Here is a 16164-nt window from a genome sequence, read left to right on the forward strand (position 1 = left end):
TGTGCACAGATCCGACAGCCTGTGGACCTCCCTGCTCCATGTGATGCCAGTCAGCAGAAGGATGGAAGACCGTGAGGTGATTACAAAAGCCTGAATGATGCCACCACTGTGGACCGTTATCCTGTGCCCCATATACAGGATTTCACTGCCAACCTGCATGGGGCTAATTTTCTTTTTTAAAATTTTTTTATTTTTCACACTATAAACCATATAAATCAAGATACATACATTTTCCTTCTTAAATATATACAGTGTTGTTTTCTCCCCACCTTCCCTCCTCCCCACCTCCCCTCCCATTTATTTAAAGTTCAGAAAATATGATACATTAAACCCGTCAAACAATGTTGTCACTCAATAAAAATAAACAAGAAATTCCACTGAGTCAGTTCTTTTCATTATCTTCTCCTTCTGTCATTTTAGGTGGTGGAAGTCCATGGTAGGATTTCTCTATTGTGTTTCATGTATGGCTCCCATATTTGTTCGAATATTGTGATGTTATTTCTTAAATTATATGTTATTTTTTCTAATGGAATACATTTATTCATTTCAAAATACCATTGTTGTATTCTCAAGTTATCTACTAATTTCCAGGCTGACATAATACATTTATTTGCTACACCTAGGGCTATGCTAACAAATCTTTTTTGTGCACCATCCAAATCAAGTCCAAATTCTTTGTTTTTTATGTTACTTAGGAGGAAGATCTCTGGGTTTTTTGGTATATTGCTTTTTGTGATTTTATTTAGTATCTGGTTTAGATCTTCCCAAAATTTTTTCACTTTCTCACATGTCCAAATTGCATGAATTGTTGTTCCCATTTCCTTTTTACAGCGAAAACATCTGTCAGATATTGTTGGGTCCCATCTATTTAACTTTTGAGGTGTAATATATAGCCTGTGTATCCAGTTATATTGTATCATACGTAACCTCATATTTATTGTATTTCTCATAGTTCCTGAGCATAACTTCTCCCATGTTTCCTTCTTTATCTTTATGTTTAGATCTTGTTCCCATTTTTGTTTAGTTTTACCATTTGTTTCCTCATTCTCCTTTTCTTGTAGTTTAATATACATGTTTGTTACAAATGTTTTGATTATCATTGTGTCTGTAATCACATATTCAAAATTACTTCCCTCTGGTAACCTCAGACTGCTTCCCAATTTGTCCTTCAAGTAGGATTTCAGTTGGTAGTATGCCAACACTGTATCATGAGTTATATTATATTTATCCTTCATTTGTTCAAAGGATAATAATTTATTTCCTGAAAAGCAATTTTCTATTCTTTTGATCCCTTTTTTCTCCCATTCTCTAAAGGAAAGGTTATCTATTGTAAAAGGGATTAGCTGATTTTGCGTCAGTATTAGTTTTGGTAGTTGGTAATTTGTTTTATTCCTTTCTACATGAATCTTCTTCCAAATATTGAGCAGATGATGTAATACTGGAGAATTCCTACATTGTACCAATTTTTCATCCCATTTATATAATATATGTTCGGGTATCTTCTCCCCTATTTTATCTAGTTCTAATCTAGTCCAATCTGGCTTTTCCCTTGTTTGATAAAAATCTGATAGGTATCTTAATTGTGCAGCTCTATCATAATTTTTAAAGTTTGGCAGTTGTAAGCCTCCTTGTTTATACCATTCTGTTAATTTATCTTGTGCTATCCTCGGTTTCCCCCCTTTCCATAAAAATTTCCTTATTATTTTCTTTAACTCCTTGAAGAATTTCTCTGTCAAGTGTATTGGCAATGCCTGAAATAGGTATTGTATCCTTGGGAAAATGTTCATTTTAATACAGTTTATCCTTCCTATTCGTGTTAGTGGTAAGTCTTTCCAATGCTCTAAGTCGTCTTGTAATTTTTTCATTAGTGGATAATAATTGAGTTTATATAGATGGCCGAGGTTTTTATTTATTTGTATACCTAGGTATCATATTGCTTGCGTTTGCCATCTTAATGGTGATTCTTTCTTAAACTTTGAGAAATCTGCATTATTCATTGGCATTGCTTCACTTTTATTTGCGTTGATCTTGTACCCCGACACTTCTCCATATTCCTTCAATTTCTTATGTAATTCTTTTATGATATTTCTGGTTCTGCTAAGTATACTATAACGTCACCTGCAAATAAACTGATTTTATGTTCCTTGTCTTTTATTTTTATCCCTTTTATTTTATTTTCTGTTCTTATCAGTTCTGCCAGTGGTTCTATGGCTAACGCGAACAATAAGGGCGATAGCGGGCATCCCTGCCTTGTTAAGTTAAATTGTTTTGATATATATCCATTTACTGTCACTTTCGCCAATGGCCCCTTATATAATGCTTTAATCCAATTAATATATTTCTCTGGTAAGCTGAATTTTTGTAGTACTTTGAATAAATAATTCCATTCTATTCTGTCAAAGGCCTTCTCTGTGTCTAAAGCAACCGCTACTGTTGGAGCTTTATTTCCTTCTACTGCATGAATTAAGTTAATAAATTTACAAATATTGTCTGTTGTTCGTCTTTTTTTAATAAATCCAGTTTGGTCCAGAATTACTATTTTTGGTACATAGTCGGCTAATCTGTTTGCTAATAGTTTAGCTATTATCTTATAATCTGTGTTAAGTAAAGATATTGGTCTATATGACACTGGTGCGAGTGGATCTTTCCCTGTCTTTGGTATTACTGTAATTATTGCTGTTTTGCATGAATCTGGTAAGCTTTGAGTTTTATCAATCTGGTTGATTACTTCCAGGAGGGGAGGAATTAATAAATCTTTAAATGTTTTATAGAATTCTATTGGGAATCCATCCTCTCCTGGTGTTTTATTATTCAGTAGTTTTTTTATTATCTCTTGTATTTCTACTATTTCAAATGGTTCTGTTAATTTATTTTGTTCCTCTGTTTGTAATTTCGGTAGTTCAATTTTAGTTAAAAATTCATCTATTTTGTCTTCTTTCCCTTCATTTTCAGTTTGATATAATTGTTTGTAGAATTCTCTGAAGTTTTCATTAATCTCCGTTGGATTATATGTGATTTGCATGTCTTTTTTCCTTAATGCCAATACCATTCTCTTAGTTTGTTCTGTCTTAAGCTGCCACGCTAGAATTTTGTGCGTTTTTTCTCCTAGTTCATAATATTTCTGTTTTGTCTTCATTATGCTCTTCTCCACCTTATATGTTTGTAGTGTTTCATATTTTATTTTTTTATCTGCCAATTCTCTTCTTTTAGTTGTGTCTTCCTTCATTGCTAATTCTTTTTCTATATTTGCTATTTCCCTTTCCAACTGCTCTGTTTCCTGATTGTAGTCCTTCTTCATCTTGGTTACATAACTTATTATTTGCCCTCTGAAGAACGCTTTCATTGCGTCCCATAGTATAAACTTATCTTTCACTGATTCCGTATTTATTTCAAAGTACATTTTAATTTGTCGTTCAATGAATTCTCTAAAATCCTGCCTTTTAAGTAGCATGGAGTTTAATCTCCATCTATACATTCTTGGAGGGATGTCCTCTAACTCTATTGTCAATATCAGGGGTGAGTGGTCGGATAATGGTCTAGCTTTATATTCTGTTTTCCTAACTCTGACTTGCATGCGAGCTGATAACAGGAATAGGTCTATTCTTGAGTATGATTTATGTCTACCCGAATAATATGAATATTCCTTTTCCTTTGGGTGTTGCTTCCTCCATATATCCAAAAGTTGCATTTCTTGCATCGATTTAATTATAAATTTGGTTACTTTGTTCTTTCTGTTAATTTTTTTCCCAGTTTTATCCATATTTGAATCCAAATTAAGGTTGAAATCCCCTCCTATTAGTATGTTCCCTTGCGTGTCTGCTATCTTCAAAAAAATATCTTGCATAAATTTTTGATCTTCTTCGTTAGGTGAATATACATTGAGTAAATTCCAAAACTCCGAATATATCTGACATTTTATCATTACATATCTCCCTGCTGGTTCTATTATTTCCTTTTCTATTTTGATTGGCACATTTTTACTGATTAATATAGCTACTCCTCTAGCTTTTGAATTATATGACGCTGCTGTTACATGTCCTATCCAATCTCTCTTTAATTTCTTGTGCTCCACTTCAGTTAAGTGTGTTTCTTGTACAAATGCTATATCAATTTTTTCTTTTTTCAGTAAATTTAGCAGTTTCTTCCTTTTGATTTGGTTATGTATTCCATTAATATTTAAAGTCATATAGTTCAACATAGCCATTTCATACTTTGTTTATCTTTCCTTTCTGTTTCCTTATCATCACCTTTCCTTCTTATCCATTTCTGCTTTCTTTTTTTGAACACTTTATAAGACAACATTTCTAAAACATAAAACATTTCCCTTATTCTCCTATCTAAAATTTCTTTAACCCCACTATCCCCTCCCCTTCCTGAGTTGCCCTTTATCCTTTGTCGGGCAACCACATCTCCCCTCTCCATTTGGATTTGCGAATTCACTCGCAAGCGTCAACTGATTTCGCAGTGACCGTAACTCTTCCCCACCCAGCTCCCCGCCCCAGAAAAGATTTTAATTTTGATATACAACAAAGGTCACTCTCTTAATTCCCCCCATACTTCCTTTCTTCCCTTTCTTTCCCTTCTTAGTTCTTACCTATATTCTATTTTTTTTATATATACATACACACATACATATAGTTTGTGGTCATTTTTGTTCTCGTTACATATCTTCCTCTCTCTGTCTGTTTTGTAGTTGTTCTGCAAATTTTCTTGCTTCCTCCGGATCCAAGAATAGTCTGTTTTGCTGCCCTGGAATAACTATTTTAAGTACCGCTGGATACTTTAGCATAAATTTGTATCCTTTTTTCCATAGGATCGTTTTTGCTGCATTAAACTCCTTCCTCTTCTTCAGGAGTTCAAAACTTATATCTGGATAGAAAATTTTTTTTTGCCCTTTGTATTCCAGTGGTTTTTTGTCTTCTCTTATTTTCCTCATTGCTTTCTCCAATATATTTTCTCTTGTTGTATATCTTAAGAATTTTACTAGAATGGATCTTGTTTTTTGTTGTGGTTGTGATTTAGGGGCTAATGCTCTGTGTGCCCTTTCTATTTCCATTTCTTCCTGTAATTCTGGTCTTCCTAGGACCCTGGGGATCCATTCTTTTATAAATTCTCTCATATTCTTGCCTTCTTCATCTTCCTTAAGGCCCACTATCTTTATATTGTTTCTTCTATTATAATTTTCCATTATATCTATCTTCTGAGCTAACAGCTCTTGTGTCTCTAACTTTTTTATCAGATTCTTCTAATTTCTTTTTTAAGTCCTCTACTTCCATTTCTACGGCTGTTCCTCGTTCTTCCACCTTGTCCACTCTTTTTCCTATATCTGACATGATCATCTCTAATCTATTCATTTTTTCTTCTGTACTTTTTACTCTTCTTTTTGTTTCACTGAATTCTTGTGATTGCCATTCTTTTACTTGTTCCATATATTCTTTAAAAAAAATATATCCATTGTCTTTCCCTTCCCTTCATCTTCCATTTCTCTGTGTTCTTCCTCTTCTTCTTGTGAGTCCATTCTGGGATCTGTGTCCTTTCCCTCTGTCTCTTCTGGTTTTCTTGTTGATTTGTTTGTTTTATTTTGTTGGGTATTTTTGTTCTTCTTATTTTTATTAGAAGTGTCTTGCTGCTGGTCTTCTTCCTCTGGGTTGGTCATCTGTTGTTTCTTTGATTTCTTTTTACTCTCTTCTTTCTTGCTCTCATTATTTTCTGTGTTTTCTTCTTGCTGCTTTGTTGTGGCTGTCAATTTCAGCTGTTGAGATTGACTCCTCAGCTGGTCCCCCCTCCCGTCAGTGTTATTTTTGTTTTGCGCATCGTGCATGCGCGGTTGCGCACTTTTGTTTGGCTCCGTGAGCCATTTTTGTAGTCCAGAGCTCGGGGCTTCAACTGACCTTAGGGAGCGGTCTTCTCTCTCCGCGGTGGGCCTCCTCGGACAGGTAAGGCCTTTACCTTCTTCTTCCGACGACCTTTCTTCTTCTCTTCTTCCGGTTGCTTTTGGCTTTTCTTTTTTCGTTGCTATTTTCTCCACACCTATATTTTCACTTTATTTTGGTTTTTGTGTTTGTGCCTTCGTTTTTTTCAGTCTTTTTTTTTAACATTTCTGGAGAGGGCTGGAGTTCCCTGACCGGCCACTACTCTATCACATGACTCCTCGGCTCGCATTTTCTTTTTTATTTTTCACACCATAAATCACATTAACCATGATACACACTTTTTCCTTTTGGCTCGCATTTTCTTGAAGATAGATCACGTATGCAGGTACCACCAGATCCCAGTGCACCTGGACAATGTACCAAAGACAGCTCTGATTATGCCGTTTGGACTCTTCGATTTTCTCAGAATGCCGTTTGGTCTGAAGAACGATGCACAATCATTCTAACGGTTGATGGACGTGGTGGAGTGAGACAAGGAGTTCTTGTTTACTTGGATGACATACTCATCGCCAGCTGCTCCCACAAAGAATACTGACAGCACCTGTGTCTGCTCTGCTGCTGCTTTGCTTGCACGATTTCGGCCTCGCGATAAACCCCGCCAAGTGCCAATTCGGGTAGTCCACCATCAACGTCTTAGGACACTGCATCAACTGCCAAGGCGCCATCCCATTGCTGGCAAAGGTGGAAGCCATCCGCCAGTTCGCCAGACCCGACACGGTTAAGGGTCTACAAGAGTATTGGAGATGGTGAATTTTTACCACCGTTTTTTGCCTTCAGGAGCCTGTATTATGCAACCCCTGTTTGGTCTCATGTTCAGCAAGACCAAGGAGATCACATGGATGCAAGAGATGACCACGGCATTTGAGAAGACCAAGGATCTCCTGGCGAATGCCGCGCTCCTGGTCCACACCCTCAAGGTGAACGCTTCTGTCTCAGCAGTGAGTGGTGTCCTGGAACAGCTCATTGACGGCCAATGGAAGCCCCTGGCATTCCTCAGCCGGCGCATACAACCCCCAGAGGTCAAATACAGGACCTTCGACAGGGAGCTGCTAGCCCTGTATCTGGCCTATGTCTCCGAGTTTACCACCATGATAAGGCACATCTCTGGGAAAGAGCAATGTGGCTGCTGACGTGCTGTCACACACCTCTGTGCAAGCGGTGCATTCTCTATCTTCAGACTGAAACTCAGTGACAGGACACTGAGATCCTGGCATACAGGACTGCGGTCTTGGGTTTTTGCCTGGAGGACATCGCCATCATACCAGGGGTCCAACACTCCTTTGTGATGTATCCACTGGTCAGCCTCGGCCCATCGTCCTGGCCGCTTGGAGGCGCTGCATGTTTGACACTCTGCACAGTTTAGTCCACCCCTCCTTGTGGCAGCTCACAGTTCAGAATGGAGGGTCACCTTTTTCTCACACAGGGCTATTGGAACAAGCTGTGAGAGGTAATGGTGGAGGTGGGTACAATTGTAACATTTAAAGTACATAAAAAGTTTAAAGGGATATGGGCCAAACACACTCAAATGGGACATCTTGAACCAGTTGGGTTGTTTCCATGCTGTAAACAGTCTTTATGAAGAAAACAGTTTATCTTTGGCAGGATATTTAACTTTATGTCTGAAAATGACACTTGTTGCTTGTGAACACGGTTTCCTTTGAAACAACACTATCGAAAGGGCCAATATTCAAATAATATTCTTTCCCAGGCTGCTCCACTTTGCTGCCTACTTCGTGTGCAGCTCATACCTAACCAAAAGTGAGCCTTCTTGCACCTTCAGTGACCTCACACCGGACTTCCAAAGAGGATTAGTTTACGCATTTCCTTTGCTGCATAGAATAGAAACAAATTATAAGCACACTGGAGGCATCACAGGGACCTTGTACAAGGGAACATCTCCCATTAAAATTATAATTGAAATTAAAAGTAAAATCGGACATCGTAGTTTGGCAGATCCTGTGAGCAATATGGAGGGTGTTTGCTGAAACCGCAATGTCTACCCTCAGGATGATTTGGAGAATCATAACCTACTAGTTTCAAATGCCTTGGCTGATTTTGTGCTCCTGAGCCAGTGATATTAAACAGACATCCCAGGTTTCCTGGCCACTATCCAGGGAGCTCTGCTGGTAAGTGGATTCATCTGATTGTTTTGTGACCCTGAGCTTCATCTGGGCTCAACATCTAATATTTTGCCCTCTGGTTAACCTCCTATCATTCTCAAAGTACAGACTCTATCAAAAGACCTTAGGGTAATGTGACAGAGAAATACCACACAAAACAAATGAATTAAGGTGAAGAAAACAAAACAGGAGAGTATCAGGACAACGTAGAAGCAAAATACCGTGAATGCTGGGAATCTGAAACGATGCCAGCAAATGTTTGAAAAACAGAGCAGGTTCCTGATCTTTTCAAATTTTTCAGTATTTTCTCTTATTCTGAAAACAATGTTAAGTTAAAATGGCTAAAGGAACATTGTCAAGGGCAGTACTAAGGCAACTAAATTACAACAAATTAACATTGTAGAGTATTGCAGGAATTCAAAATGGGAGGTTTGTGAATAGTGTTGGAAGTGCAATGGTTCTCCTCAGAATAAAGCTACGTATCTTAGAATGATGGAGTGAAACAACTGAATGGACCTTTCAGCCCATCATACTAGAGTTGGGTGGTTTTCTTTGTGGCCTGCAGGTGACCAATGAATTTCCTTTTGTAGTCACCGTTTTAATGTCAGAAAAGGGAGATTTGATTTATGCACAGTAAGCTCCCACAGATACTGTGATAAAAAGACAAAAGACCTGTCATATTGATAAGTATTGGCCATGGAGCTCTACTCTCTTCCTCTACAAATGAGTGACATGAAATCAGTGACATCCACCTGAGAGAACAGATGGGGTCTCAGTTTGATACATTATTTGAAAGAAGACTTCTCTGGTAAGGGTTAGGATTAGGGTTCCAGGGAAATGGAGATGTGTGTTATTGCATTTCATGAATCTCTGGAGATTCTTTTCTTCCTGTGTTTACAGCAGCTTTTATTTCCAAAATGCTTTTCATCATGTTTCACTGGCAGTAACATCTGCATTCTTGGAGGCAAACACTATCCAGAGCTCAACAGCATTAGCACATATCCTAAATCAACCCCTGACACAAAGCAAACACGTATAGTTAATGCCAGTCTTGTATCAGTGGTAACATTCTTTTCTTAGTCAGAAGATTCCCATCCCTTTCTGCAATGTGAAGATTTAATCTAGGCCTGTTGCTGTTGGAGTTCTATCTTTTAGATGCAATGTTGAATAATGATCCCATTTGCAGATTTTAAAAAAAGGAAGCAATTTATCCTGCCAAATTTGACAAATAAATGTAATGCTTTTATATGATCAGTAAATTTACTATTTAATCAAAGATGGCATACCTGACGTGTTAGTTTAGGCCAGGGGTGTCAAACTCAAATTCACGGAGGGCCAAAATTAAAAACTTGGACTAAGTCGAGGGCCGAACTAAATATTTATTGAAAATTTTCAACAACATCTGCATGTTTTCTCTTCTTTCAACATATGTAATGTTAAACTTTTTCTCATTAAAATAAATGTTTAATAATAGTTTTGGATAAACTCTTTCCAGAAGCATTAACAAATGAGAAATAAAATATTCAATAAATAATATTTCTCTATAGAGGATTTGTCAAATGTTGTTAGTGTGCGGTTGAATAGTAAAATCTGAGGGCTATTGAGAATGTGGGAGAATAACATGATTCCTGAAACAATCAAATGGGTGACTGATTGTGGGCATGAACTCTAGCAGGGTTATTTGCCATGCCCTTTTTCCATTGGTACAGATATCCTTTGATTGACACACTTTTCAAGTTTTATGCCTAATGAGCTTGTATCCAGGTGCAGGACCATTTTTAACCAGGAATATATTGATCACTGTGACATGAAACTATGGAAGATCGTTTTATCCTGAGATTAAAGTTCATAATCCTTACTCAGGCCTGTGTGCGGGAGGGCGGGGTTTGCGGGCGATCGGGTTGGACAACGACAGTGCGGGGGCATCGGCTCTCGCTGCAGGGCGGCATCTCGGCGGATCAGCGGCCCCGTCACCGTGAGTGGGAAGGAAAGGGTGAGAATCACTGCTCTAGACCCAATTGTTACTGAAATATTTTGCTTGAGAAAAATTGTCATTGGCCCATTTCCTTTAGCGTTCTGAAACCGTGCACATGACGAGTCAATGAGGGATGATTAAAGTAGTGGTCTTCAAACTTTTTCTTCCCACCCACAGACCACCTTAAGCAATCCCTTACTAATCACAGAGCACCAATGGCACAGGGACGCGAGTGGAAAGAAAAAGGTTGAGAACTGTTGTATTGTGGTAACTCCACATCTGATTAGGTTAATTGTTAGGCAAGTGGTCAGAGAAGGACCCCCCCCCCCACCCCAAGAAAGGCTTAAATCACAGGAACAAAATAAGCTTCCGTCTCACTGCTCCCAATCTTACACACAGTCCTGATATGGAATGTGGGGTCGCAGCTCCACGTTCACCTGAGTTCAGGTGCTGTCTGTGTGGAGTTTGTACGCTCTCCCCTTGTCTTGGACCAACAGGTCAGTCGCCTGACGAAAGCACCCGAACCCCCCGTTGAAACGCCGGTGTCCAGGGCGGTGGAGGAATTGGCTGAGAAGAGCGCGTTGCTCCCACCTCCCTCCCATGGTTGGAGAGGGATTAAACTGCGATCTCACGGCACTGGGCTCGTCTCCAACAAAAGGAGCGGGAGGCAGGGTCCGCCGCGCACGGAGCAAGGGGGAAGACATCGCCAACGAGACGTTCGGTCCAGCGTCGCCACTGAAGCGCAGACCCAGCGAGGATGGTCCCCAACTCCAGCCGCGTCTGTGTGTCCGGGAGCCGGGCGGGCTGAGTGCGGCGCTCCGATCCCCGGGATCCGGGACTCTGAGATCCCTCCACACCTCCGGCGTCTTCATTTTCACCTTCAGTGTGCATGCGCTATACTGGCGCGGCGGGCAGCGGGCCAACTCTAATATATATTTAATATGATCTTGCGGGCCAAATATAATTATATCGCGGGCCAAATTTGTCCCGCGGGCCAGAGTTTGACATGTGTGGTTTAGGCGTATGACCTAGATTTTGTCCTTGAACCCTTGGGATAAGTTAAAAACCTTAACCTCTTTAATTCCCACCAGTAATCGGTCAGACAAGTTTCAAGTGGAACTTAAATGTCAGCATGGATTGCCTTGCTTCTGTCCCATTTTCCCCTTCTAATCCTTGGGACATTTGAGTGTACATTTAGGAATTTATCCATCAAAGAAGCAACGGTGCTCAGAAAATTTTTCTTTTGAATATCAAATCAATGAACCAGAAAATAAATATTATTAAACAAAAGAATGTCATACGTTTTGAGTGTCAAGGTATCATTTCAGGGCAGTACTGAGGAAATGCTGCATTGTCTAAACTGCTGCCTTGTAGATTATTTGTTCCATTGAGGATATCTTAAGCCATTACGGTGTATAGGCCGATCACCACAAATCATGCACCATTCTTTCAAAAGGAGCCAGGAAACCCTCCCCTTAATCCTGGAAAACTCCTTAACCAGTAAATTTGCACAAATGATCATATGGCTGCTTGTGGAAGTTTGCTGAATGCAAAGTGGCAAGATCTGACAGTAAAGCTAAATAAATGAATATTTAAGATCAAGTTATCCCCTTACTCATCAAAGTGGGCTCTGCATGCTGCGCTAAAGCTTTGAAAAACTGGTTTGAGCAAGTAGTTGCTTCAATTATAATTAAATCAGATGAACATAAGAACAAAGAAATAGGAGCAGGAATCATCCATCCGGCCCATCGAGCATGCTCTGCTATTCATGACTGATCTGATGACAGGCTCATTTCCACCTACCTTTCCCCTATATCTCTTAATTCCCCTACTTAGTAAAAATCTATCCAACCTTGTCTTAAATATATTCATTGTGGTAGCCTCCACTGCTTCAATGCGCAACAAATTCCATTGATTCAACACCCCCTGAGAAAATCAGTTCCTCCTCATCTCCATCCTAAATCTACTACCCTGAATCTTGAGGCTATGTCCTAGTCTGCCCCACAAATGGGACCAACTTACCTACCTATCTTATCTATACCTTTCATAATTGTATATATTTCATGTTTCTATCAGATCCCTTCTCCTTCTTCAACTTCAAGCAAGTACAACCCCAGATAAAATGAGAGGAGACAGCATTTATTAGAAAATGGCAAAAGAGAAAGGAAATTTGAAGCATCACAAATTTCTATTACCTCTTTCTCAGCTGTTGTAATGCTGCTGCTAATTGGTGTGAAAAGAATTTCTGATGGCTTCCATTCACCATGGTTGGAGGAACATCATTGATATTCAAGCTTCAGGACTGGACGCTGTCAAGAGAGTGATTGAGAAATTAGAATGAAGCATCCAAGAAAACTAAACAAATTTTTGGCCTCCCCCATGGGAATGCAGAGGCATTTCCGTTTCAGGTATCTGTATACTCATCCCCTTAAATGGCTTCACCAACAGGGAGTATCAGCCCCACCAGCCCAAGTAGAAAATCTTGGGCTTCACACTACAGATCAGTCTTTAACACCATCAGTGTCGAGACCTCATAATTGGGTAGGTCAATAGAGTTTCCCTTAGATTACTTCAAGAAACTTCAAGAAAAGGTTCAGGAACCGTTGCTACCCCTTCACTATCAGATTTCTAAACAACAAGTTCAGTTAGAAACTTATTTAAAGATTCTTACTTTGCATATTATTTATCATTGAATATTTATTTTCTGTATGGCACAGTATATTTGCACTTTTTTCTGTGTTTACATTTGTCTCTTTTGTATACATATTGAAGTACGGCTGCGAGTCATGGATCATCAATGGAATGGAAAAAAGAATCAATGCAGCAGAGATGTGGTTTCTCAGAAGAATGCTGTGCATATCATATACGGACATGAAAACAAACGTAGAGGTTCTACAAAGAACGAAAACAAAACGCACATTACTTACAAGAATCAGAAAACAGCAATCAAAATTCTTTGGACATATCATACATTAGAACATTTAGTTGCATCTGGAAAGCTGGAAGGAAAAAGAAGCCAAGGCAGACAGAGAATGAAAATGATAGATGGATTAACATCGTGGTTAGAAATAGAGGAGGTAACAACTACAATTTGGAGGGTCAGAGAACGTGATGGATGGAGAGACATGATCGCCCATGCCGAACGGCAAGGCAACTCATCAAACGAATATGTGATTTAACTTGTACAACTCTTGCACTATTAATGAGTCAAAATTCTGCCCGACTTGCAGGAAAAAAGAATCTCAGGGTTGTACATGATGTCATGAATGCACTCTGACAATAAATCTGAACTTTGAAAAATCTGCCTCAGTTCTGGCTCTGAGATAGATGCATGTTTGGCTGCATTGGCTTAACATTTCCATTTGCCACATGAACTTAGCCGAAGACACTGAAGTAGAAGCACCAGAAGCAGGTTCATGGTAACTCCTGTATCACCCCACACCCCACCCCGGGCTGAGGTGAGCCAGAATTTAACCTCCCAAATTAGCTACAAGGACACAAATGTTGTGACCTTGCCTTATAACAAGTGAATTTAAAACTTTAGCATGGGACATTATGAAAATTTTTAGCTTTTACCAGAAAAAAAATATTGTGAAACTGGAAAATGAAGCTAAGCTTCTTAACCTTTAGAATATGAAATACACCTTAATCATAACTTCATTTCCTCACTACATGACTGACTCATACCCTTAGAGAGATTAGTCACATAATAGTCACGAATAAATTCAATCAGGGGATTAGTGAGAATGTGGAACTCCCTAACTCTGGGAGTCAAATGACATAGATAAATTTATGTAAACTATCAGTAGGGGGGAAAAAACAAATTGCTTGGATAATGGATTCCATGCAAGAGAGGAAGAGGTGATTCACGAGGAATAAAATCATTAAAAAAAAGGTATATTGGGCTAAATGGCTTTTTTCTATGCTGTCCATTCCCATCTTCACTCACAACTTATTATCACAGGAATTGGCCACTTCTCTCTATAAACAGCATCTTGCATTTATGTAACAGTTAATGTTTTAAAAAGCTCCCATCACGAATCATGAAACGAAAAGTTGAAATGGTACCACACAAGGAGACGTTAGCCCAGACGACCAAAAGCTTGGCCAAATTAGCCAATCATGCATCTGAAACTGAGATTTCTTCCCATTCTGATGGAGTTAATAGCCAGAAACCATTTTAAGTGACAGGAGGGTCATTTACGAAAAACCAGAGACTCAAGATAAATGGCAAAATAATCAGAATTCCGTGAGCATTTTTTTTTTATAACGCAAGTTGTGAGCTGGAATGCACTGCAGGAACAGTGAAAGCAGATTCAATAGTAAATTTCAAAGGGAGAATGGGATAACTACTTAAATGGAATAAGGGCAGAGAGAATTAAGGGGAAAACACCTGAGAATGAGTTCAAGTAGCACAAGAGCAAGGAGCCAAAATATATTCTTTGATTCTATTGGGATAACTTTAAATCAATTCTCCAGGGGTGGTATTTAACCGTAGCTCCAATTTTATAGCTTACTCAATTGTACTGATCTATGGGGCAGGGAGTAGATCCAGTAGTTCGCCCTCCATCAACAGCTTCCCAATGGCCAGATTATGCTCTCTCTCACCCCACTGTCACTTGAAAGGTATACAATTCATGCTACATCACCATGCAGCCCAATTTATCGATATAGTTCACACTTACTTTAATGCTCATATATTTCTTCATTTCTGCCAGACTTTTTGTGTCAGCAATCATTCTTGGTCCAGTGCAGACCACATCACCTGACAACCATATCACTGAAGTCCAGCCAAGGCAATCTCCAACTGGCATCATCTTCTACCAATGCCAATCTCCCAGCACACACATAATATGTATTGAAAACCACTGTTGTGTTACCTGCACACAGCATCATTGTGAGGGAGATGAAAAAGGAACTTGTGAATTCATATCTTGGACGATTGCTTCCTGACATCACTCCTGAACAATTTAGCTTTAATTTTAACACTTGATCTATATTCCCACATGAATATATTCCTGATCATCACATGAGTAAATAATTCAACATGATACAACACACCTTCTCTCCCTCCTTCTCCTGAAGCACTCAGTATCCCATTGGAGACAAAAACAGGAAACAAGAGCTCTAAAAATTTCTTCTGACTCGTTTGGACAATTGAAATCCAGTCCAGAAGCCTAACGGGTATCGTGAGAAACATTATTTGTCTCGACAAATCTTCCAGGACAGGCCTGTTTGAAGGCTAGTACTTACTTTATCAGCTGGCAACACATTTCAGACATCTTTCATCCATAGGTTCTCAACATATCATGACCCTTTATACAAACAGTGTGTGTTAGAATAGCTGTTAAGATTAGCACAATATTAACAAAGCCCAAATGACATTGCAGGTTCCTGTATGTAACTAACCACAATGTACCTCAAGAATTCGATAAGGAAGGAACAACATAACAGAGCAATGAATATTTTTTTTAATCTGTTACATTTTCATTTTGCATTTGGACTTTCCATTTCCTCATTTAGCTTCAGCCATACCAAAGACTGCTTTGGAGAGCAGCAGAGAGAGATGAAACCCACTGTCTGGAAGGCACTGAAGTGGACAAGAATGAGTTGGAAGCATTGGTCCCTCATAAATGTTAACTTGCTCTTTGGAAACACCTGGCTGGTGAAATTATTGTAGTGTTTAGTGCCTCCATGGTTCTTTATGTCCAATGGACTGTTTTGTAGATGAGGCAAAGGGAGGTAGCTGCTTCGGAAGGTAGATTCAGCACCTCTGCCTCAGCTGTTGAATATCCCAATGGCTGGTGAATAACATGTTGAGTTAGTGTCTAATATTCTATCCAGCTGACTGCACAGTTTCACTTTGATATTTCCGTCTGCTCATGCTAGCTGCACCAAAAGTGACAGGAAGGTGGCCAACATGGCTTGAACTAGAAATGTGCCACCATGATTAAGAAGGAGAAGGATCAAAATTTAAGTATTTCTCTGATTTATTTTGGATCCTTTTGACAGCAGTGGAGCTCAGCTTGTGTGGCCAGCAAGGTCTAGCATTTGACCTCCAGCACAATCTGCACCTCCCCTTTTTGATCACTGGTTTATTCAAATATCACGATGATCCTGATTGGGCAGATTCCAG

The 16164-nt window shown here is 39.2% G+C and overlaps 1 protein-coding gene across 1 annotated transcript in view; it reads right to left on the reverse strand.

The window, feature by feature from the left end:
* Positions 1-12235: 12235 nt before the first annotated feature.
* Positions 12236-16164, reverse strand: part of camta1a (calmodulin binding transcription activator 1a) — a 1025873-nt gene continuing 1021944 nt past the window's right edge. The window contains exon 21 of the mRNA XM_069918585.1: positions 12236-12337. Coding sequence (XP_069774686.1) covers positions 12325-12337 — 13 coding nt within the window. The 3' untranslated portion in view covers positions 12236-12324. The remainder of the gene's footprint in view (positions 12338-16164) is intronic.

This window comes from Narcine bancroftii, chromosome 2 (assembly GCF_036971445.1).
Source record: "Narcine bancroftii isolate sNarBan1 chromosome 2, sNarBan1.hap1, whole genome shotgun sequence".
In the NCBI taxonomy this organism is placed as follows: Eukaryota; Metazoa; Chordata; class Chondrichthyes; order Torpediniformes; family Narcinidae; genus Narcine; species Narcine bancroftii.